The sequence below is a fragment of the Musa acuminata genome, chromosome BXJ3-6, assembly GCF_036884655.1.
Source record: "Musa acuminata AAA Group cultivar baxijiao chromosome BXJ3-6, Cavendish_Baxijiao_AAA, whole genome shotgun sequence".
Classification (NCBI taxonomy): Eukaryota; Viridiplantae; Streptophyta; class Magnoliopsida; order Zingiberales; family Musaceae; genus Musa; species Musa acuminata.
Window position 1 is genome coordinate 38,501,722 of NC_088354.1, and position 25,331 is coordinate 38,527,052.

General features: G+C 40.9%; 4 protein-coding genes across 6 annotated transcripts; 1 reads left to right on the forward strand and 3 right to left on the reverse strand.

Moving 5' to 3' along the window:
* Nucleotides 1-1,299: 1,299 nt before the first annotated feature.
* On the reverse strand, nucleotides 1,300-12,914 carry LOC135640962 (la-related protein 1A-like). 3 transcript variants are annotated; one of them, XM_065155857.1, is made up of 14 exons: nucleotides 12,341-12,914; nucleotides 9,895-10,468; nucleotides 9,634-9,796; nucleotides 9,206-9,296; nucleotides 9,025-9,096; nucleotides 8,216-8,880; nucleotides 7,376-7,445; nucleotides 4,262-4,366; nucleotides 3,690-4,027; nucleotides 3,462-3,602; nucleotides 3,271-3,334; nucleotides 2,734-2,879; nucleotides 2,482-2,586; nucleotides 1,300-1,845 (listed from the first exon to the last, which is right to left on the reverse strand). In XM_065155857.1, exons 1-14 carry the CDS (start codon nucleotides 12,503-12,505, stop codon nucleotides 1,665-1,667), a joined length of 2,880 nt encoding a protein of 959 aa, XP_065011929.1. In that variant the 5' UTR covers nucleotides 12,506-12,914; the 3' UTR covers nucleotides 1,300-1,664. The 3 variants fall into 3 exon arrangements, with proteins under 3 accessions (XP_065011929.1, XP_065011930.1, XP_065011928.1); XM_065155858.1 differs by having other exon boundaries at nucleotides 3,588-3,602; nucleotides 3,690-4,030; XM_065155856.1 differs by having other exon boundaries at nucleotides 3,690-4,030.
* Nucleotides 12,915-13,319: 405 nt separating this feature from the next.
* On the forward strand, nucleotides 13,320-16,646 carry LOC135586119 (ADP-ribosylation factor 1-like). The gene is made up of 7 exons (XM_065155860.1): nucleotides 13,320-13,423; nucleotides 13,757-13,914; nucleotides 14,899-14,969; nucleotides 15,133-15,252; nucleotides 15,495-15,613; nucleotides 16,141-16,222; nucleotides 16,402-16,646. The coding sequence occupies exons 2-7, from the start codon at nucleotides 13,767-13,769 to the stop codon at nucleotides 16,405-16,407; spliced, it is 546 nt and encodes a 181-aa protein (XP_065011932.1). The 5' UTR covers nucleotides 13,320-13,423; nucleotides 13,757-13,766; the 3' UTR covers nucleotides 16,408-16,646.
* A 3,310-nt stretch (nucleotides 16,647-19,956) lies between these two features.
* On the reverse strand, nucleotides 19,957-21,791 carry LOC103989643 (uncharacterized). Its single transcript, XM_009408554.3, has one exon. It carries the CDS (start codon nucleotides 21,696-21,698, stop codon nucleotides 20,298-20,300), a length of 1,401 nt encoding a protein of 466 aa, XP_009406829.2. The 5' UTR covers nucleotides 21,699-21,791; the 3' UTR covers nucleotides 19,957-20,297.
* Nucleotides 21,792-22,497: 706 nt separating this feature from the next.
* LOC135640963 (chaperone protein dnaJ 20, chloroplastic-like) lies at nucleotides 22,498-23,332 on the reverse strand. Its single transcript, XM_065155861.1, has one exon. It carries the CDS (start codon nucleotides 23,239-23,241, stop codon nucleotides 22,720-22,722), a length of 522 nt encoding a protein of 173 aa, XP_065011933.1. The 5' UTR covers nucleotides 23,242-23,332; the 3' UTR covers nucleotides 22,498-22,719.
* Between the last annotated feature and the right edge of the window lie 1,999 nt (nucleotides 23,333-25,331).

Sequence of the window (25,331 nt, forward strand, 5' to 3'; positions counted from 1 at the left end):
GAGAGAGGAGAAATACATCAACCGTGGTTGACCCTCTCCTTCGCCATCTCGACGAGTCTCTCTAGCTTTTTGTCGTTCTCGAACTTCTCAAATCCATTGGAAACGAGATTATTTTAGATCAGAATAGAAAGCAGAGAGAAAAGTGTGTCGCTGCCATACAGGAAGTATGTGTTGCGGGAAACAACTTTGAGCCGTGGCTTCGAGGCCGACGCGGCTCGGTTCGGATCCGGACGACGGGGATCTCCCTGGGGCGCTCCTCGAGCCCGCTGAGGCGGTCAGGTGCGGTGTTCGATCGGGACGGTGTAGCCATCTCCTCCGGGCAGGAACTCCTTGCCTGCGCGTCCGGTGGGGACCTTCGGCTTCGCGCCTGCGCAAAGGTCGGGCCGAGGCGCTTAGCCCGACCCCTCCGACGACCAAGTTAGTGATATGGAGGGGGTTTCAGATGAAGAAGTGTTTTGGTCCGTTTTTCCTCTCTCCTCCTGTTCCCTTCTCCTGCGAGGATATTTATAGGGGAGTTTACTATTACCTTGTTCTCGCTTGCAGGGGGCAGGCTCGTACTCCTGGTAGCGTCTGACGTTGGAGTTGGCGTGACGTGAAGGACTAAGCCCGAGCAGGTCGTTAATGCGCCTCAGCCAATGTGCCGATCAGTTTGACCAAGTGCTTGTCGGGTCGATCGGGGCATCATCTGGGACAGCTGACATCAGCCCAGGTCTTGTCGCCGTTATTATCCTCATCAGTATGAATGATCATCTACTCAGAATTAGAAAAGTGTTTGGACCATCCAGAGTCTGCTCACCGCCCTCGCCTCCTAAACGAGACAAACGACTCTGAGGCGTTTCGAATTCTATGGAACCCACACCACGGGGCAGGTTCATCATGATCTGTACAAAGCTCTCAGATATTTAGAATATAACCGATTTTTTATGTTATAATTTTGCCAATGCTGTGTGATATGGGATTCTCATACTGATCTATGACGGAAAGCATAAACTCAGAAATCGAGAGAAGAAATTGGATGGATCGAAATGTTAATCGTCCTCGGTTGCAGTAAGTATCCTATAAAACTAGTACAAGACATAGTAGGATGAAATACTCACCTCGTTTCGACCTCTGTAGCCACGCTCATGTCGAATCGAAGTAAACGTCGCCTGCTGCATGCATGAACCCATCGTTACAACAAACATCGAGAAAGGAAACCACCAGGCTTCCTTGTGCAGATGGAGGATAGGCTGCCAACCCCTGGTTCCAAAACACAGAGAGAGAGAGAGACGATAAAACCTTGGAAAACCAGCATCGGCATGTATCAAATCTCCAGTGGAAAACTGGTGACTTGCCTAGATTCAAATCTCTTATTGGTCATTTTCCACAATTCCAGATACAGTTCTTATCCTCCTTATGTACAAATCCGGGCTGGAGAGAAAAGAATTCCTGACCCGGCCAACTTTTTTTACCACCGGCAAGGATATCCCAAAAATCTCCACATGTATGCATGTACAGGGCCTCTGAACCCAACTCTCTGGTTTTTTTTCTTTTTGCATTTTTCCCGGGGGTGGAGTAGTTATGAACCACTGCAAAAAGTAAGTCAACAGGCGAGGCTGACGACTTATCGGGCACAGTAAAGCAGCTAGAACCTACACCAGCCCGGCTATCCATGGTGTGATTTCTCAGTCAACGGAACCACCACCTCTGCTGCTGCTACACTCTTTCCCGGACACCTTGTCTGCCTTCTCCTTAGCCCTGAAATCATCCAAACTGCAGTACTCTTCTCTAAGAAGCCTCTCCAACTCGGGGTGCTTCCTTAGAGGCTCGGTACTGCCGCGATCTTCTCTGTAGTGATGAAATGCCCTAATATATGAAAATTTTGGCAATTAGTAATAAATCAAACAAAAATCGATGAGCTTCAGGTATTATAACTACTGTATACTCTTCTAGCATGTATTGTTGATGAGAAACAAATACACCATTTCTTTAATTATTAAAAAAAAAAACTCTTCATATAGCGAAAAAAGTTGCTATAAATTAAAAGTTCCATGTAATTTCCTGCAAGATTTATGTCAATAAATTTATAACACATCTTTCCGAATTTAAAGATGCTGTGTCAAGCCATCAGAAAATCAATCAGAAGCTCATGCAACTTCTTTGTATAAATTTCTTTTGTGCTTTGATCAGTCCACAATATCCCTAAACAAGCTTTAGACAATGCAGGGCCAGTCTTCTCACATCAAATCCTAATATACTGGTAAACCAATGAATTGTAATAAATAATGAGAGAAGATATCATAGCTACTAACTTTAGCATACAAGATAACATGGAATATAGCATAAATTCCTCAAGCAAGCAAGAAAGTACACAAATGACACAGGTATGTAGTATATCTCATGTAAGAGATGGATGAGCTACACATCAGGAGCAAGCAAAAAATAACTAAACGTTAGCAACCAAGGAAAACAAACTGACAGTAGCAATATTAGACATATTACCAGTATTTTTCAAGACCATAAAGATTGCCTTTCTTGTAGAACTCAAGCGTAAGCTGTTCAAAATCATCATAAAGATCATCTCTAAAGTGTTTCTCCAACCCATAACTGAAAAAAAAAAGAGTAAAGAAAACAATTAGAATTATTCCAAATTTAAATTAATCACAACATGCAAAATAAAGCATTGTGAAACAAAAAGTTCAAGCCCAGAAATTTGTGGTTCCAACATATTCATGACATAATATTCAGCCAAACCTATAAAATCTGAAGAGACACTCTAGTCCATAATTATACTTAGCAGCTGCATCCTCCATTGCGAGCTTACAGAATTCATCGTACATGGATTTGTTGAACATGTCTCTGAGAAAATATGACCAGAACCGGTAGAGAGTATTCATTTCCTGCAAATAAAACAACAGATACTTCATACAATTCATCACAAATAAAATATATAGTATACCTTAGTCGAAGACCCAAACAGAATTTAAGATAAAATATACAGTTGAAACATAAATATTTCAGCATATATGGGAAGCTGCACAAGTGCCAGCAGGGAAAACGGAATCATCAGGACATTAGTACAATGTTCAGAGGATAAATCAGGAACCTAAGGACAATGACACACTCCATTAACCCCAATAAGGTCAAATCAATTAAAACATTAAATGTTGTATGGCATATGCCATTAGCAAATGATGTCATCACCAGTCTTAACCAGGTCAAAGGTAGCTTTAGAACCCACATTTTTATCATGAACATCAAGGAAAAAATTAATTAATCATCAAAACCTACCTCACTGCAACCGATTCCTAGTCTCTTACGATCATTAAGACATTTCTTGTGGAACTTCAGATACCTTCATCAAGGAACAGCTGAATGAGAATGGGTACATATAATAAATAACAAATCATAAAATAGCACAAATGAAATAAACATTAATTATGGTGTTAAAGCATTTAAGGGTCTAATGAAAAATCATCTACTTTTGCTGCTTAAATTGATTTTCTTCTAAAAGCTGATGACTTGGATGCTGAAATGGTGGAAATGATTTTGGCATCGATCCCACAGGTGGACTCCCAGAAAGAAAACTATGTGGAGAGCAACTCAACTTTGATGACATCAATCTGGAATGTGAAAGTTGGAAGCAAAGATCAATAAGACATGATAATAAAGCTAGCTGTACCATTTAAACAGAAACTACCAATACTAACCCGGGATTTTCTGGTGGCGTTGATCCGAAAAAAAATCCAACCGAGTTGCTTGGTGGGCTCTCAGACACAATTCCATGATGATTTCGTCCACTGCCATAATTTCTAAAATTGCTTGGAAAAAGACGCCGTTTATGTGAGGTGTGTGATTTGCTGGTGCCTTTATTTTGGCGCCTTCGGGAATTAGCTTGACCAGCCTCTTCAGAGGCATTATTTCCAATATTTATGTTTGCCTTCAAATGCAAAGATGAGGATGCAGTGATGGAAGTTCTAGATTCCCCAGATTTATTCACTGTTCCAACCTTATTCCTCCGACTACTAGATCGTTTGGCATGCAACTCCTGCTAGTTACACAACACCAAAGACATTTATACATCTGCATCAGAGGACTAAAGTTCTACAGAAGAGCAATTGAACTTGACCCAATAAACAAAAAATGTCAATATCAAACTCAGATGGTACAAAACTATCATGCTTATGGCAAAAATGATAAATAAAAGGAATCAAACAACAACAAATTTATTTGACTTATATCACCTGCAACTTCAACAACTGAGAAAAACAAAAAAAACTACCTGCTCATAAAAATAAAGTCCGTCATTGATAGCAGATGCAAGTTCATTCGATATTGTCTCCGATTGCCCTGAGCCAGTCCTATCATCGTGGTCACCCCTAATATCCTGCAAATATCCATCATTACTGCAGAAACTTTATACAGCAGTACAACCACTAAACATGCCAACTCTGCCAACTGACCTATGGGAATTTACTGTCAAACATCATGTCTATCCAAAGCTATAGATGTAAATAGAATATTTTGAGTTAGTTTACAAGACATTGGTTTATACAAAAGCAGCAGATTGACAACAAAGCAAATTGCTTGATAAAGAAATTCAAATGACCTTGATCCACAAGTGAACATTTAAAGGTCCCCATGGCGTTTAAAAACCAACTTGTGTTGTTACTTGGTGTTTACACCAATGCAACAGAGGGATAATACCGCAGCAAAAAGTTTGATATCTTTAATTAAGAGAAAGGAAGTTTGAAGGTTGGCTTTTAACATCTAGAAACAAATTTCCATCCTTCATACTTGGAAAAAATTATCAAGAAATTTCCAATAATTTAAATCTAAGCTGCCACATTCATCCTCAGTGCAAATACTGTCAAGAGAGTTCGGATGATTATTTTTAAGCTTTTACCATAATATTACCTTTTTAGAATTTAAGAAGATTATTAACTTTAGTCATACTAAGAGTTCCCATGGTTCAGTTTTATTGATTTGGACTTGAAGCAAGCTTAGATTTTTCAAACAGTATAAAGGTATCAGTGCAAATAAACTTTTCTTGGACTTTCATGCAGATTAAATAACATGACAAAAGGCAATGTCACGTGTAATTTTATGATGCAGGTAGAGCCTAACAATAACCTCACATGTAAAATATCTTAAGCTATAATTTGTGGTCAGACTAGGTTACTAACTTACACCATAAAGTAATTCACCAGGTAACATCAGAACCTGGAAACAATCAGTAAGCAAATTTTACTGAGACTGGAAAACTACAAAAATTCCATGAGATGTTTGTAAAAACCTGTTAACCTGACTCAAATAGATCCAGATGGGGAAACTTGACTGCTTAGTTAGTTGATATGACTTTGGTAAGCAAGTATCTTAAGCACCAGTTTCAATATAACCAGATCCAACATAATATGCTGTCCATTCGAAATTAACATGAAAGTCAAGATATCTTCATGTACGTTTTCCCTGGGTAGCAACTGGCACCAACTGCATATGGCTGACAATGAAGATAACGCCAATATGTCATATCCATGAACTCATGGTGACTTTAAAATAATACTATTTGATACACATTACACCCTATAATTATGGAAGAAGCTTCACTGATGATTATGGATGGTGCAAAAAATCAGTTTCAACCTACTGACATGACTGTCTTCATTAGAGGTCAGGAAAAATGGCCTATTTTCAAAATAGTGAGGTTTGACGTGATATAACCCAGCCCTTCACCAAGGTTCTATGTGCCATATACTGTGAGTGATGTACGTGCCAGCCACAACTAAAATTGCATGTTACTGACTCCTGTTGTTGCATGCAGCATTCTTTCACAAAAAGGAAGTGTACCAACATGAGTACAAATATTGTCACAGTCCATGTCATTTGCCATCTCTAAGGATGTGACTTAAAAGTGAAAAACAGAGGCTAACAAATACCAAAAGAAATAGTTCCAAACCAATAATGTAATTCCACAATCAGCCCTGATTAGAGCTCCAATTGAAGGACAGGTAATGTACCCTAAAGATGCTACGTACAAATTCATTTCTTTTCATCAAACACTAAAATACAAACACAAAGGTCTCTCCTCTTTGATTGAGGTACTTACAAAGCAGAACAATGTTTACAAAAATAAGAAAAGTGATCTAAGGCATGTTTGTTGCATGGAAAAATGCAAAAAACAAAGAATCTTTTATTGTATTTGGAATGTAGAAAAAAAAAAGTTATTCTCTTTCCACAAAAATGCATTGAAGAGCCAATGAGAAGATTCTCAGATGTTTTCTTTTCATCTTCCATTGAGACAAATCTGAAAAATGAAGTCAAATTTTCTTTGGAATCTGGAAAGTACTTGCCAGATCTTCGGGTTTCACTGTCAAACAAACAATGGAAAACATTTCCAAAGGAAAATGAGTTTTGTGAAATTTTCTGTACATTCAAAGACACCCTGGAGAAAGGATGTAACCGCAAGATACAAACAAGAAAAACAATATAGCAAGACTACCGTCAATAAATAAGAAAAGAACACCTTTTAATTTCAAAAGAAGGGATAAAAGAGAAATTTCTGCTTTTTCCATTTCTCTCCCAGTTAAATTTTTGGGTGTTCCTTCATCCTTATATGGCTGGGAAATAATCAATGCATTTGTTTTCACATAAAAACAGCAAGGTAAAACAAAGCTATTTGACCACTAAATGAACCCTTTAAACTTAAAATCAGACTGGATGTACGTGGAAACCAATGAAACACAACCAATTCAAACTTTACTTCACCAACCTCACCACTAAGCATGACAATAGCAATCATGCAATTTACTCACCTCTTGCTGCAAAGCATGGAACTAAGTATTTCAGTCTATGGACCACACTATAGTTGTTCAACCACTTCAACAGTTTCAACATAACATGCCTATGGAAGAATATCAACAATACGACTATTTTTTTAACTGCAGCATGCCATACTAGAGCAACAAACTGTACTGGTCTGAAAGGAAAAAGTATGCAAGTAGTGAATGAAATTTAATTCCTAACTTCAGAACACTTGTAACTTTTGGTACAAGACCTACATGAAAAAAAACACTTCATATGCACAAGACAGTTTTCAGTTATCTGCAATTTCAAGTATCTAATTTGAACTAAAATTTCTAACACACGTTTCAGAATATATTAAAATAAAATACTTAACCAAAGAAAAAAAAAGTCAACAAATAGGCAGCCCCAGAGAGAAAATCATCAAGCCAACTTATCCAAATTTATAATGGTTGATGTACAGTTAATAACTACATGAATTTTACCCACCTGAAAAGCAGATTTGATATGTAATTTTATAACATGGATCAGAGAAGCAAATATGACAGTGTGAAAAATTAGAGAAATTGGTTGAAAAATATTATCGTAATCTTGCCTGTGTCACAATTATGAGTCTATGCACATCTTGATCATTAACATCCATTTCATCCTCTTCATCATCAACTCTGTTGTATATTCCATCATCGGAGAGAAGGATTGAATAAGTAGTAGAACAGAAAATTCAACTAGTAAAAGTGAAAACCATAATTCAAAATAGAGCATTGTCATTACTATCACAAGGCATCTAAACAACATTGTATCAAGACTTCTTAAACAATGATATCTACAACATGAACTTGCAAGATCACAGAATTTGGTACTTTTATTGTTCAATCACTCACAACATGAAGTTGATTGTCCCTGATACATCTAGAGCCAAGCACCACTTATGCAATTAGATACTTTCACGGGCCAACTTCAGAGCATAATTCAAAAGCAAGGACACATAAAGACTAATTAAGGAAAAATTAGAAAAATATAGCGAGTCGTCTTAAAACTAAAAAAATAATTTAAGGTGACTAAAAATTCCACTCGCTTTGGATTCCCCATGCCATAATGCTATGTGCATAGATGACTTCTTAGTGTTTTGCTGTGATAATAAAACACAACTGAGCCAAGAAAAGAAGTACCAAGACTTATCAGCTACATAGATGTACTCTAGTTAGATAAGTGTCTGTCAAAGGTATCTAAATGCTATCATATTCTGCACCACAAAATTGATAACAACTGAGTGCAACATTTGAATATTCTTATACAAAATGTTATGATGTGCATCCAAGCCAAATAGATAATTTGTGATGAGGTATGCAAAAGCTAGTTCGGGAAAGGAAAAACTTGAAGCAGAATAAGGCACCTTAATAAAAGGAGCGCTTAACAGAATAAACCTCTTAATTACCTTTTGCGTAAAGAGAGATGTTCCATCTCGTTTGTTGTCTGCTCTAATTCGAGCTCCTCATCAAGCATAAATGTGCTTTGCGCATTGAAGATAAGAGACTCATCCAGGAAACCACTATCAAAACCTGAATTTTGTGTGCCAGAACTCTCTGTTTGGAAAAAAATTTTCTCGAGTTTAGGATCATTACTTGACAGGTTGGCTGCATCCTCTGAATTTCTGGAGCTAACAGCATCACCCAATTTAATATTGACATCAACATAGCTTCCAGTGGAGTCATTACCAAGTGTAAAACTACAACCACTGCAAGGATCTCTTTGTCCGGCCTCAGAAAATAATCCAGATTCTACCTCCTTGTTGTTCTTGCTATCTCTATCATATACTATTTTTCCATCACTAGTAGGCATGTCCCCAGTAATAAATTCTGAATACTTATTAGTTTCCTTTATATGACAATGATTTGTTTGATCTGAATATTCATCATTATCTTCAGTAACAGCTTGATGGCTATTGTGAGAAATGCAATGCCCATTAGTTTCAGTAGTATCAATATTCTCCACCCTGACAGAAGATTGGCTCTCCATGGGCTGAGGTTGTGGAGATAATGTAGCATGAGTTGAAACCTTAACCCACTTAGACCAATCACCACGCCGCCTTATTTTGTCATCCTGCCAATTCAAATAAGAATAAGAACCTAAAAACATAAAATAAATTCATAGTCTTTGTTTTACATATTTGACCAGATAAAATTAGCAAAATTAACTATAAAATAGCAAATCTTGTTTCTAAAACTACAAAATAACTACTGCAACCTTGACTTCTACCAAACTTGAGCCCCGCAAAGCATCCAGAATCAAGGGTATATTATTTGTCATTTTCTTTACCTGCAGGACCATCCATTTATCAGTAACAACATCTTGCAAATCTATTTACCATTGAAAGTTTATTCATATGGCATCACACGAAAATATTTAGCAGCAAAATAAAGTGTACCCTATTGAAATCCGCAATTCTATATATAGGTACCCATCCCTGCTCATCCAGTAATGATATCAAGTAAACATCTGTCTTCAAGTTCTCATCACTACAAAAGAATATTACAGTTAGAGCAATGAGACAAAAGAGAAAAATAAGGTACAAAGATGACTTGCTTTAAGTGGAACTACATCTACAGCTCTGACCATAAAAACATCACACAAGTTCAATTCATGAAATGATCCCAACCTAATGTTGAGATAGCACAGTTACATAAATGTGAAGTGCACATGTTGAAGGTCTCAGACAGAAACATACATGTCCTGTTTGCAACTTTGCATACCAGGTTTAACTGCAAACTTACGTTCAACAACTCAGAGCAGCAGCCCATGTGATAGAAGAATTAACACTAGATCAAATGACACGTGGCAAACATAAAAACCAACCTGAAATAGTACTCAATTTGCCTGACTATATTAGTTCTCAAAGCAGCCATCTCCGGTGTTAGACTGGGATAGACAGGAGGAGAAGGATGTGAAGAAAAGCGAGGAGGGCCATGCATCATTTCAAGAGGAGCAGGAGACACATAATACATGGGAGGGGGAGGACCTGAGATTGAGCAACATAGATTAGTTATGCAAAAAAGCAATATGATTCCAGTTAAAAAAAAAGAAAAAAAAAAAGGGAACATTTAGATGAAATATTACCAGTGAAACCAGGTCCATTAATGAATCCAGGAGCAGGACCAACAAATCGTGGAACTGGCCTAATAAAAGTTCTTGGTCCAATAGCTTGTGGCATATTGATGCTGTCCCTCGGACCAAAAGCCCGATGATTGCCCCATGTTTGATTGAAATTGTTAGGAGGTTCACAAACATTATATGGTCTACCACCATATCCAGCTCCGGGATGCCAATTACTTGGATCTCCTCGTGGTAGTGGCTGAAGATTTCTGTTTCCCTCATTTCCTCCAGCTTGACCGGTTGGGACAAAAACTGGCATATGAGATTCCCCAGATTTCACAATGTGTGGCTGACCATTAGGAAATGGTGTGCGGCATGTCTGATAAGCATAATCATGAACTATCAGGGTTTGAGGTTGTAAAACTGGATAGAATACTGGTTGCCCTGGTTGTTGGTGGTATGCAAAGTGTACAGGAAAAGATGGCCCACCATTAACCAGTGTGTTACGTCTGGGACCATGCTTGTTAGAATGCACTGAGTGATGCTTGGAAGAATTGTTACTTCCAAATCCACCAGATTTGCGCATGCCCATCGACCCCTGAAAAGAAAGAGGAATACGCTCACAGACAATATCCTTAAAATGAAAACTAATCACCAAACTAGTACATAAAAAACACACAAAAGAAGGTACAAAAATTTGTAAACTTCTAACAATCGTCAATTTTTACAAACAAAGCTGAATTGAACAGAAATGAAATACACTTTCCCATATATAAGCTACAATGTATAGAAATGGAATATATGTTTCTTGTTTAACCATAAAAAAAATGAATGTTGTTCTCCATTATTTCTCCTCCAACAAGCATATTTAGCCAGCCTGTAGATTCTTATGCTAAATAATATATCGTACATCTACTGACCATTGTTTGGGCTATCAACCAGAGCACGGATGGTAACACAGGAATCTTGATTCTTGAACAAACTGGAGAACAGCTTGCAGTGCATCCGCATACAGTTTATAATGAGCAGACCTTGATGAGTCACGTACTGAATCAGTCAAAGGATTAAGGAAACTTTCTGTGTGACTCAAGTCACTCAACCATAACTCAAGCTCAAGTCAAGCAGAATCAGCCCAAGTGATAACCAAATTACCGAATCATAAAAATCAAGAAGGTCAGGTTCAGTTAGGGTTGGAGATCCAAAGTTCAAAGTTCAAATAAGCTAGGTTTTGACAAGTGGTTATAATAGTCAACTTAGGCTTGGGAGTAGCTGGAACCCAACTCAACCAAGTTGCAACCCTATTGAAAAGACATGCAAACATTGAGAAATGAGCAGGCCCAATTTTTATCTTCTTATTCAAAGTAGGATCTAACTAAAGAAATATATTCTTGCAACTTGCAAGCATAATTCCATCAGATATATTGCACCCTTACCTACACAAATTGGTGACCGACAAAGCTATTGGACAAATACAAATTAACACAGTTACTCAGCAACCAGCAAAGAACCACACACCAGTGATTGTAAATCATAAAAGCATTGCTACCCACACAAAATTAGTTATAGGTCGCACTATCAACCCCACCCAGCAAAAGCATAAGTATAGAAAGGTGTTACATATCCTGCTCCCCATGATCTATATAATTTCAAGTACTTTTTAACATCCATTACCTTTTCATGTAAAACCAATATGTAATTTTAAACTTCTTACTCCCACAGAAATTTGACATTTATTTGCAGAAACCTAACCATGGATTCATCATGTGATGACTCTATATGCTTACAATTTTAGTAATTAGTCGCACCTGATTTTGAACTCAACTAGATTGTATAAATCACTAGTAACTATGGTAACTAGCTAGTCAAATCAGATACAAAATTTTTGGAGCTGAGAAACCTGTTCAACCTTAATGCCAGTACTTACTTTAACAGTAAAACATACATTAAGTATTAATCTCTTGAATGATGCAACATGTATAGTGCAATGTTCTGCATGTACTAAACCAACGCATGCATGGGCTAGCACAACACATTTGCAACAACATAAACACTCAGAATCATGTTCCATCACATGGTAGTTAGTCTTAATGTTTCAATCCTTTCTCTTGGTTTGCTTTAGTAGCTTAATCTGGTTATACTCGCAGAAAGCATCCATGATGGGCAATCCAGAACAGGATTTTACAATGAAAATACCATGCAGGTGGATAAATCAATTTATAGCAAAGTGGCACACAAGATGCATGCCATCAACGATGTAAATTAATATTTAAAGGTAACTATATGTAAAAAGCATAAAAGCTAGCAGTTAATGAGACCAGAAATAGAGTGTCATTCTTGGAAATATATTCTTTGAGATTAGCATTCTTGGAATTAAAAAAATAAAATGATGAATTCAGAAAATAGACTCTGTCACTAAGTGTAATACTCAAGATCTGATACATTACACCATAAAGAGCGTCAAAAGACTGACCTGAACTGGAGGAGGGGGTGGTGGAGGCGGCACATTCCATGGAGCTGGACCTGCATTGCCCATCGCCATAGGTGGTGGCACAGCAGCAGGAGTCACCTTATCAGCACAATCCGGCGAACCTCTGGCCCTGGCATCTCCAAGCGTGGGCCATGACTCTGCGTCCATCACCGGGTCATCTGGCTTTTCGCCATCCACTGAACTTGTCGTTTTCCTCCACGGCGACCGCCCAGTCTTCGCTGCCGCCGGCTCGTGCGCCACCACCTTTCCGGGATCCACGCCGGCACCCGCTGCCGGCGCAGCGGAGTCGCTTTCCGTCGCCAGGGTATGAGTTTGGGGCAAATCTAATCCGAGAGAGATCAGAAAACACAAAGAACAGAATCTGGCATTTAGGGCAAGGCGCCTAGCACAGTGGAGAGAGGCGGTCGACGAGCGTCCATCGTCGCCCGATCGGAGATTGCGCCGAGATCGGATCAAAGGGTTAGGGTTTTAAGGGGCGTGGCAACAGAAGGCGGGATTAGGGTTTTTGGAAGCGGGTGGAGAGCGACAGTTTTGCGGGCGGCATGGAGGCCGGATAAAGTACGCTGCAGTAGGGTTTTATACGGGAGAGGGAGGACTAGCTATTGGATGTTTACTTGGCAACACCGGATTGGATACGAGTTAACGGGTTGCCAATTCGAAATCCGATATGTGGCCTCGAATTAATTTCCATTTTCGAAAAAAAAGGATATTGAACCCGATAATTATTTGGTTTAAACAAAGAGTTGGGCTTTGGGAAGAATTTGAAGTAAATATTATTAATATCAACTACTTGATAAGCCTTATATTTTTTATTATCGTAATAATTCATGACAGTCAAATTATGGAGACCAACTGCAGGTTTAGATAGTCACGTGATGCTGGTTGCCTCCGTACGAAGGAAACCGCACGGTAGCACGTGCCAGAGCCTTCTGCCAATAAATGGACACGCCACAGCTCCTCTCCCTTCCACCATCGCCGAGTTCGGAGTACGAGAGAGGCGAAGCGGGAGGAGACACCCGCCCCACCGAATCGCTCTCTCTCTCTCTCTCCCGTGTAGATCTCCAGGTAACTGAGCCTTTCCTTTCCTCTGCTCGTTTCTTGCAGAGATTTCCCGTTTCGTTCAAATGATCCCTTGATCTGTTCCATTCCTCCGCATCTGGCATCGCCTCCTTGGATCTTTGATCCGTTCTCCTCTCCCCATTCCTCCTTTCCTCTTCACTTATTCTGGATCGAAACCATATCTCTGCATCTTTTGACGTCCGTGTAGATCTCAGAGCTTTCTTCGTTCGTGTTGGTTCAGAATCCGAATCCAGCGCCCGTTCTCGTGGATCCTTATTCGTACATCTTCTGATCTGCGTTACAAGATATTTTACTTAGATCTTGGATTGGATGTAACAGCTTAGGAACAATGGGGCTCACCTTCACGAAGTTGTTCAGCCGCCTCTTCGCTAAGAAGGAGATGAGGATCTTGATGGTGGGTCTTGACGCTGCTGGTAAGACGACCATCCTCTACAAGCTCAAGCTCGGAGAAATCGTCACCACGATTCCCACTATCGGTGAGACTTATTTGTCTCCCTATTTTTTCCTCCTATCATAATTCCAACCTTGACTGGTATACTTCAAATTACACCAATTGGTCTGCGGGTGTGAGGCAGCGATCCATGTGGCTTTTGGAAAAGTGTGACTATGTCTGTAACGTTTTAAATGGTATAGATATAATTTGCTCAGTTAACAAAGTTTGAGCTTCTTTAGGCCTTGATGGGATTCTTGCACTATTTTTTCATTACACTTTCTTATAATAATAGTTTAGCATATATATATATATATATATATATGTATATATATACATATATGTATATATATACATGTATGTATATATGTACATGTATGTATATATGTACATGTATGTATATATGTACATGTATGTATATATATACATATATGTACATGTATGTATATGTATGTATATGTATATATATTTGTATATGTATGTATGTATTTATCTATATACGTGACATTTTGTTGTTCTTTCCTAGTGAGGATTGGAATTCAGGCTATCAATAGAAGGATGATTTTTAATTCTATGGAGATTCAATGTTGATTATTATTATTGTTTTTTGTATGCACCTAAATAAGTGTAGGGTTTTTTTCATTGGTTAGAATTTCATGACTAGTTATAAATCCTTGTGCAATTTTGTTTTCTTTTTTGTTTAGTTCTTTAATTCTCCTAAGGTACTTCAACTCTATCTATGTCCCTTCACCAGTCATATTTAAGTTTCTTATGGCACATCTCTTCAAAAAGAATAAAAATGTAATTGTGGCAATGAGTATTTGATTATGCATTCAATTCACATTTTGTTTTGGAGAAGGGAGTCAGGGACAGTGGCAATGCGGATGAGTCTCTTATAATACTCTCTCTTTTGTTGGCAGCTTGAATTTGTTTTTGAGCATTCTGCATTCGGTAGGGCTCGTAGTACTTAATGTTACTCAAAAGTAATGAATCATATGGGTTGAACTAGTTATTTAGTGTTTCAATGCAGGGTTCAATGTGGAGACTGTGGAGTACAAAAACATTAGCTTCACCGTTTGGGATGTTGGTGGTCAGGACAAGGTACCATAATGCCTGATGTAGGCAATTATTTGACATGGAAAAATTGGTTGAATATATGGGTGTCATTATAATTCTCTGCAGCTTGCAATGCCAAACAATTACTTGTCAAACAAAATTATTACCTCTAACAATTCCTTCTGGTGATACGATCCTTGGACGACAGATCAGACCCCTTTGGAGGCATTACTTCCAGAACACACAGGGCCTTATTTTTGTTGTTGACAGCAACGACAGAGATCGTGTTGTTGAGGCAAGGGATGAACTCCACAGGATGCTTAATGAGGTAGATCTTTCATTTGGTTATGCCTCTTTTGAGCTCTCTGGGTTTTTGTAATGTCATTGCCTACAAGTGATAAAGCCAACTATCCCTGCTCGCAAAAACTTGTTATCTATTTGCTTTTCCTACTTTAGTATCAGACTTGATACATAAGTGTATATCCTATGTATGGCAGATTATTTGACATGTGCATATCGATCAGACATTAACATCATAATTTGTATTTGGATTCTCACTTGGTATTGTAGGACGAATTGCGGGATGCTGTTTTACTTGTTTTTGCAAACAAACAAGATCTTCCCAATGCAATGAATGCTGCTGAGATCACCGACAAGCTTGGTCTGCATTCCCTGCGCCTGCGACACTGGTACGACACTTTGCTTTTGCTAAGTTTAGAGTCTACTGGTGAACTTGTTCATTTGTTTGTCAAATCACCTTGTCATGATTGATTACTGTCAAAATCAAATTCACAAGGTTGTAGATGAAGTTGAGCAACAGTGGCATTTTCATTTTGTTAGATTACTTGTAGATACAATTGATATATAATTAATATGATCACGCCATAAAAGAAGAAAGTTCTTAATTGCCAAAGAAAAGAACATTTGTTTATGATTGCTCAAATTATCACTAGCGAAGATTTAGCAAGCATACTTAGTAAATTTATAAATGAACCACATATAGTGATATTTACGTATGCGACTTCTATAACTATCATATATAGGCAACTATTGCATGAAAAGAATCTTTTTTGTTCTCTTTTTTTTTTTTACAATTTGAAGAATTCAGCAATAACCAAGCAAGGCAACAAAATTTTGTAGATGTTCATAAAACATTTTGAGACTGAGGAGGCCCCTGCCCTCTCTAACTTGACATATTAATTATGATTGTGTTCAGGTACATCCAGAGCACCTGCGCTACATCTGGTGAGGGTTTGTACGAGGGGCTTGATTGGTTATCCAGCAACATTGCCAGCAAAGTATCTTCTCTGATCTTGTCTTTCATGTTCTCATCTATGCTTCTAGCTTTTGGTTCTTCATGCATGCATGATTTCCTTTGACATATGATTTGAGCAAGATTTACTAGTTTGTACACGTTTCTTACATAACTGAAACATATTCTACCCTCCTAAACGTTTATATGGTATTTGTTTTTCAGGCTTAAATTGGCAGGAGGTGCCTCTTGTCGAGATATTCTCCCTTTGTATCAGTGCTGGAACATGAGAACCATCAGAACTTTCAGAGTAAATTATATGTATTATTTCACATCAGCTTCTTGAATTTTAATACCTTAGATTTTGCACGTTTGAAAATATAGATTTCTAGGCTACATTGTGTTTTCTAAATCCACTTTTTATCGCTCATTGATATCATCTCAATATTTACCAAGCCTGCTTTTCTCTACTTTTTTGATGTTGATTCTTTTGGCATGGCATGAACTCGTATATGTGCTTAACAACTTGGTAGGATATTAGAGGATTTAACAGCACAAGAGTTGTCCGGTTCTTTAGATTGTTTCATGCCTTCGGTTAAGTTTCAAGGGAAGCAGTTCTACTTATGATGCCTTTAGAGTTCGGTGGACCTGTAGATGCTCGATGAGGATGTGGATCGGAGAGACTGTTATCTAAACAATGTAGGAACATACGGCACAAACACACCCACAAGTTTGATGCAATTTGATTCAAGATTTTCTAGTACAGAGCAGGCAACGATCGTATTCATGGAGGACATTCCATGGGTTCGTGGTTGTCAACCTTGAGCTGCTTCACCGGCCTTTCATTGTGTTCTCCTCTTGAAGCTAGAACTTGATTCAACCCTGGAATATAAACAAATAGGAAGCAGGAGTCAACAATGTACCACTGAGGTTATGAAGTTAAAATGAAGGAGATTTAAAATCCTATAAACCTAGTTCTATAGGAAATGTTTCTTCTGTCCATAAAAACACACAATTTTTTTTTCTTTTCATATCTAGGCCACACATAAATATAATCAAAGAACACATTTGGAAATGCCCTTGCATATCTAGGAGGCTGATTAATCTCCCCTTTACAGAACTTAGCCACCAAATATTTCCAAGTGTTGGGAGGCATCCTGCAAAGTGCAAACCATAAACCTGCCCCTAAAGATGCAAACAAGTGGTATAGTTCTCATATTGTCCATTCTCCCCTGCTTCCCATACTGATCAGTGTTCTATGTTGCATGAAGGAGCAGAGAAGGAATGGACCAATAAATCTAGAAACAAAACCTGAACCTGACCAAAGATGCGGCACTGTTGTCTTGCCTCAGACGGCCAACAGAATCTGATGCTTATATTGCAGGCCTTTGATTGTTCATGCTGTGGACCACGGTTTCAGCCACAAAGCTGTTATATCTGCCCTGATTCTGATGGCTGCTTGAGCAATCAGTAGAACCATCTACTTAAACCCAAATGGTAACTGAAGTCTCCAAGAATAGAAGTCTTAAGAGGAACAATACTCTGTTAATACAAGAAACAAGTCTAGTGGTTCTTTCGCCCAAGGTTCGCAATACCGTACCATACCGGTATTTCGACCTGGGCTCGGTACCGGTATGGTACGGTATACCGAGTGGTACACCCAGGTGTACCGAGTGGTACATCCAGGTGTGTCGAGTACTGCAGCACTGCTACAGTGATATAGTGCACTCGGACCGGTAACATACGGTCCGCATACCGGCAATCTGTCGGACCGATACGTACCGCCCATACCGGACGGTACAGTTCGGTACTGTAGACCCTGCTTTCGCCTGAGTTCGACATAAATGATCTGATGGTACCTGTTGTTAATGTCTTTATAGTCATTGGCATCCAAGAAGTCCTGCTCAAGATTCTCATTTAGGTATCCAAAGACCAAATAAGCAGGGTGCCTGTCTTCTTCATCATCATTGGCATTCAGGATGTCCAACTCAGGATTCTCATTTAGGTCTTCTACGACCAAATAGTCTGCTAATTCCCAGAAACATATTGGGTGGGTAAACCATCCTGATTAGCCAACAGCTGTTGAAAAGTAAATTTCAGTTGTGTTAGCACTCTCCAAGAAGAAGGTGTGTACAGATAGCAGAAGATAGTCCATCAATATAGGGCATACTGGCAAGACCAAACGTAGAGATGAGATGTATAGATATGCCTTTGGCAAGAGCAAAGATAGAGATGAGCACCTGATGCATGTTTCTTATCACAGTATCGATATGGGTGATAACTACTGCACTTTCATTTTTTATCATGAAATTGTGAGAGCAATTAATATGTCCACAAGAGTGACAAAAGTCTCATGTATAATAATGGAAAAGACAGCACTACCATATAGAAGAAAGTATAACATATATTTCTTATTCAAGTTCAACAACTTCTGGAAGAGTGCTTACCTCCTCGAGATCCCCAAAAAAACACTCGTTTGCATCATTATCATCAGCCTCCAGATCTGAAATACAACTCACATCAGAATTGGTATTTTCATCAGCCATTATACATTCTCAACCTAGAGATAAAAAAAATCTCTGTTTCCCTGTGGAAATTCTATACTACACAATCAACAAGAGAAATATAGGGTACTTATATGCTTGAAGAAGGCATTCGCTTACTTGCAGGCAATTTTAGTTTCTCATATATTGTTATTAGGTACAGCCAATACTGAATCTTAGTCATAGCTTTTTCATCGGATGCAAGAGTAACTAATCATATTTACAGCTATCAATGATAAATGGTCTTCTTTCAGATTCATTTGAGTAATAAATTTAAACATTGATCTTTGGGGGGATATTATCATATACGAACGGACTTCTATGCAATGAGAAGGGCTAGCAGTTTAGATCTCTAACTCACCGCAAGCAGGATTAACCAACGGTCATGTGACCTACCTTGAGCTGTGCCCTACAAGATTATCTAAAAATTTCCTACTCATTTCATATCATCACCACATATCAAAAAGATCCAAAGGGTGATGTATTGAGAGTAGCCACAGAAACAGAGCAGGATTAGGCTATGGTACTGGGGAATGAATAAGGATGCATTGGATCTATATTGGCAATGGTGTTTATGACTAACCAATAACATTAGTGAGAATATAGGTAAAGGATTGAACCACAATTAATGAAATGCTTACTTTACTAAATTGCATTCTGAAATTGGTGACAATTATTTATTCTTTTGGTGGAGAAGAAGAGAATCAGTGCATTCATTACAAGGAATGAAAATGGCCCAATTTGCAGCATGAATCATTCTTGAATGTGTACATCAGCTAACATCGAAATTAACTAGATCAGTGCACCTTCACTATAATCACAAAGTCCACCATATGACTGCTTAAAACATGCAACAAGGGTTAATATATCATTCAAAAGAAACACATAAAGCAAATTGGATACAACAAATAGAAACACCTTGAGCTGCAGAACTGCCGGATACCATGAGACCGAATTCTGTAAAAACTATTGCTGTGGCCTCTACATGAATAATCTTTGTACTACAGTAAACCAGCAGATGTAGTGTTTACAACAACAACCAGTTTAGCAGTAGATTGGAACACTTTTGTTGCATGTATATTCAAACTACTCGATTCTCGATAAAGAGGTAAATGAACTCACCAGTCTCCCATCAGCCCATCTCCCTTAAGATCACCTGTGCATAATTACTTAGCAGACTGCAAAACAGAACCAGATTGCATGTGCAACACAAACAAAGAGCAAAATGCTAGGCTACTTGTCAACACAAAATGTTTGCATCAATTGATAATGATCGAAAAAGAAGCTAAGGGAAGTCTATTTAGGGTGAACATCTTTTGGTACACTACTGCTCATGAGATATAAATGGGTATGTAGAACAGTTTATTATGAAGCTAGATTATGTTTCATAAGCTTTTCTACTTCACCCAGCAGAATCATCACCATCTCTGCACTGCCTAATGATTTCTCCAGCAACATTCCTCTCATTAATTTGCATTGCTATAGCTAGTAGAGAGACTTATACTTCTGAGAAAAAACCATGCTTCCCTTCCTCAGGTCTGCTTCACAGCACGCTCGATCCAGAGTGACACAAGCTTCCTAAGAAGAGTCGGCTCCAATTCCTCTAAGCCTGTCCACCTCCCACCCCATAACCCCTGCCCTCACCAGGCTCCCAATTGTCCTCCAAGCCAAGCCCAAATCTTTCCTCCAGTCCCCCCTCGCCATCCTCTTGTACAGGTAGCTCTCGAACGTCATCCTCTGCACGTACTCATCTGCGCACAGTTCCACCAGCGCCTCGCGACCGGCGTTGCTCCCGTAGAACACCTGCTGCAGCAGGTCCAGGAACCGGAACATGCCCCTGTACTCCTCGTCCCATTTCCTCAGGTACGCTGTCTTGAGGTCGGCTTCGGTCACCACCCCCCGCTCTTTCCACGCCCTCACGATGGCCTCCCCGCACATCCGCCCAGACTTGGCGGCGAAGTAAATCCCCTCGCCGGAGCACCGGGTGACGTACCCGGCTGCGTCGCCCACTAGCGCCGCCCGCCCCACCACCCGTCGCGGCCTCGGGTGCTCCGGGATCGGGTGCGCCTCCACCCGGATCACCTCCCCGCCGGCTATCTTGGGCCCGGCCCGGGCCCGGATCGCGGCCTGAAGCCGCTTGATGTCGGGCTTGGCGGCGGAGGTGCCGGTGCCGACGGCCACGTGGTCGCATTTGGGGAAGACCCAGGCGTAGAAATCTGGGGAGACGTCGGCGCCGACGTACATCTCGGCGAGGTCCTCGTAGCGGGACATGCCGGCCGGGGGGAGGCGGATCCGCTCCTGGAAAGCGATAGCGGTGGTGTAATCGCCGGCGGAGATGGAGCGGGCGACGCGGCTGTTGGCTCCGTCGGCGCCGATGACGACATCGACGGCGAGGGCGGAGGGGGTGCCGGCGAGGGAGCCGGGGGTGGAGGGGGAGGCGGTGTAGTGGACGAGGTAGGGATCGGAGTCGGATAAGGGGAGGCGGATGGAGGTGAAGAGGCCGGGGAGGAGGCGGGCGCCGGCGTCGGCGGCGCGGCGGCGGAGGAAAGCGTCGAGGACCTCGCGGCGGAGCATGGGGATGTGCTCGTGGGGGAGGAGGGAGCGGCCGAAGTCGGCGGCGCGGTTGGAGGGGGAGAGGACGCGCATGCGGGTGACGCGGCGGTCAACGAGGGAGGACGGTAGGTCGAACTCGGACAGCATGCAGAGGGGGATGGCGCCGCCGCAGGGCTTAGATCCCGAGGGGGCCCGCTCGATGAGGTAGGTCTCGATGCCTCCGAGCGCGAGGGCCTCGGCGGCCGAGGCGCCGGCGGGGCCGCCTCCAATGACGGCCGCCCTGAGGGGGCGGGCGGAGGATGCGATGATGATCGGGGCCTTGGGAAAGGGAGGCGGTCGTGTTTTGGTGGTGGTGGTGCGGTTGGTTTTGAGGGGGAGGCCGGAGGTGAATGGGGAGGAGAGAAGGTAGTGGCAAGAGGCAGCCATCGGTGGCGGAGCGGAGAGTGAGGTGCTCAGCTTGGCTTCTTCTCGATTCAGCTCCTGAGTGCGACTCTTTTGAACGCAGGAAACGATTCCGGGTTCAGGGAAACCTTCCCTGTCTCGGCCGAGACACGAAACAAACTCTCCTCCCGTCGCACGCGCCGCACGTTGCGGCTGACACAAAACGCAGTGGCGGTCCCCACAATATTCTCGTTGTTGTGCACACCCAAGAGTGGGCAGCGTGAGCAGGCGGTCCACGCGGGATCCGTGAGTCGTTCGTTCCTCGATACGAAGGCACTTTTCGGTCGTGGTGAGTGGGAAGAGTCGGTGCCGGTCACGTGACAAAGCACTCTCCCGGCACGTGGCTCTTCGCTGTGGCTTTTCCGCAGTTAATGCGAAGCCGACTCGTCTCAATCAAGGTACGTTAGTGGGTATAAGTTTGACGTAGCGTTAACATCATGGTTATCTTAATATTCTTTTCGACCCATCAACAAGACAAAACACTTGTCAACGTTTAGATCGATGCGACATATACCACATCTTCAACATGCTTCTATCCCTCAGAGTTCAATAAACTTGTCACATCATTTCCATATGCAGAAATGATTTTGGACTGAGATGAACTAATGGTCATAGTGATGTGATGCTTGGATATACATCCCGTAACATCTCAATTGATGAACCAAAGGCGTTGGACAGTTCGTCCATATCCAACAAGTTCTCTAGCTATCCTATCAAGAATCACTTAGGAAATGGGTTAGAAATATGTATTTATAGTTTGATTTTGACCAACAACTACGAATCATACATTCAAAGATGAGGATTTTTTTTCTTAATTATTTTTGTACATACATTCTTTGAAACCTTATCCACCTATTTGGATCACCCAAAGCTTCCGCTCGGAGGCTCCCTATGTACATCCGCTGACGATTCTAATCGCTCCATCCCGGCCCTTCATGTTGATCACAAATCAAAGGATACATCACGCTGATGCTTCTGATCACTCGATCCCAGACGTTCATCTTGATCATAAACCCGATGGACGGACCGGCCCGGTGCGGGCCCTCCGCACCCGACCGGCCCACGTCTCCTCCACACCGACGTCCGCATCCGCCGCCGCCGCAGCCACAGCCGACCTCCGCCTCAGCCCCTCCAGCTGGGCCTCCCAGTCGCTCAAGCCCCCGCCGCGCCGCGCCCGGGCTCGGCCCCCCGCTTCGTCCGCGCGGAACGCTGCGGCGGTCCAGCGGTCGGCCGAGAGGGCGAGGTCGTAGTGGCGGCGGTGGGCGGGGTCGGAGAGCACCTCGTAGGCCTCGCGCGCCCGCATGAACCGCTCCGCGTAGCGGCGCTCGTCCCCCGAGGAGCGGCACGCGTCCGGGTGCCACCGCCTCGCCTGCCTCCGGTACGCCGCCTTGATCTCCTCCGCCCCCGCCGTCTCTGCCACCGACAGCGTCTCGTACATGGTGGCTGTCCGCACGGCCGAGACCCGGAGTCGGGTCGTTCGTGCCGTATACAAGGAAGGCCTATAAATGGAAGAAGAGAGAGAAATCATGCTGGGGTTAATGTTCTCGGAAAGTGGTAGGGCAAAAAGGCCTATACATGATGAGGACCTATATAACCAGGTGTGTATGTGTGTGTGTGAGTGAGAGAGAGAGAGAGAGAGAGAGAGAGAGAGAGGAGAGCGGATTGGCGACAAGGTGGTCATACACGAGCAATGCGGATAACCATGCGATAACAGGTAAAAGGAAAGGACAATGGAGGGCAGTTTCGGGCTTTCATCTTCGTCGCTCGTGCTGGCCAGGTCATCACTTGGTAGGCTTCTAGAAGGATTCCCTTCTCACGTTGTGTTAAAAGGGCGAATTGTCGTTTGGCAACCCTTTATTATTAATTTTTTTTAAAAAAAAATAATATTTTATTATTTATCATCTTGGTATTATTAATTTTATTATTTTTCCCTCGACAGCATATGCTCTCTGTCGATGCCGACTCTCTCCCCCCTCGTGATGTCGTCCTTCGATAAGAAGGATGAAAAAAAAAGGTCTAATATATTTTCATTGGATATTTGATTTCAAGATTATGATATCAATCGCAAGTATAAAATCTATAATTATATTATTATATAAAAAAAAATTAAATATTAAAATTAAAATTAAATATTAATTTATTAAGATTAAAACTATATACTTTTTGATATTATTTAAAAAAATTATTTGTTTAGATACTAGACTCAATCGTTAACGAATTCGAAAACTATAATAATACCAACCTAGAAGGAGAATTAGATTCATTTTCTTCTCTATTCCTATCATTCAAAAATAATTTCAATTAAGAAAATCTCCTAAAGAATCATATATTGATCGATAATCATACTTACAATATAATCAAATCTATAATATATCTTATCTAATTGAATAAAGCCATGTAATAACACCACTAACCTATTATTTTTTTTCCTTCTCTTTCTTCACCACCTCCTTCTTGTCTGCCTCCCTCATCCTTCATCTTTGCTGCCTCTCCTCGGTTGCCTTCTTATTCTTCTTTACCTTTTCTTCATTCTTTGCCTTTGGCTTTACCTCCTCATTTTTGTTATCTCCTTCTCCTCTTACCCTAGCCTTCTTCCCATCCTTCACCTCTCTTTTCTGTTCAACCTCATCTTATTCCTTTTTATTCTCCTTCATGTTGTTGATGTGTTCGTGGGTGTTATCATTATGTTGCTATATTGCTGGAGAAAGACATCACCACGATATCACTAAAGCCTTGGCAACGTCGATAAAACCCTGACTGCATTAGTGAATCGTTCACTACATTCATAATATGCAAGGCTATGTGGTTGTGTCACGAAACTATTGAGTAAAATATTGTTGCTACATTGTTGAAGCTTTGGGAGCATCATTAAAGCCTTAGGTGCATCAGCAAATTTTTCACTGCATCCCCGAATCATTCGGTGAAGTTTTCAATGAATATGTCATAAAATCATGAATAATTATATACTATTGTTAATTTTGAATATCAAATTACCATTGCATAATCGATCTTACAATCTTTGTTATAATTATATTTTAGTTAAATTATAAAAGTAAATTAATTAAGTTCGATCTTACGATTCTACGATATGTCAAATTTCATTAATCATTTAAAAAATACTAATCATCTTAAAATTATATTACACTAGTAAAAATTTGAATAGATTTTATGAAAATATTACATTCGATTTTTGAACCAAGTTATACTCAATCATAAATATACTGCCTAAGTGTCTCAAACACAAACAGTTAAGCCACATCCTCTGCCTAACCACAGTTAATAATGCCATCTATTTGAATCAACGACAAATCCAGTTGGAATCACCAAGGAGAATTGGCTGGCAATAAACACTTCACAAGCTACCACTGTCACGCGTAATATACGTGCACCAATCGAAGAAGCCATTAAGCTCGGTCTGTGACCGATTTAACTTTGTTCACCAATCGCAAGGCGGGTACGGTAGCGGGTAGTCGACAAATGGGTATATTTGCTACGCAAAAAGGCCCGACGAAACGGATAAGCCTGTCCGTGCGCTGACGTCATCCGTCGTCCACTGTGGGAAGGAAGCCACGTGCAGGATTACCGGCCCTCCCGCCTTCCGCAGGTGACGACAAGTGT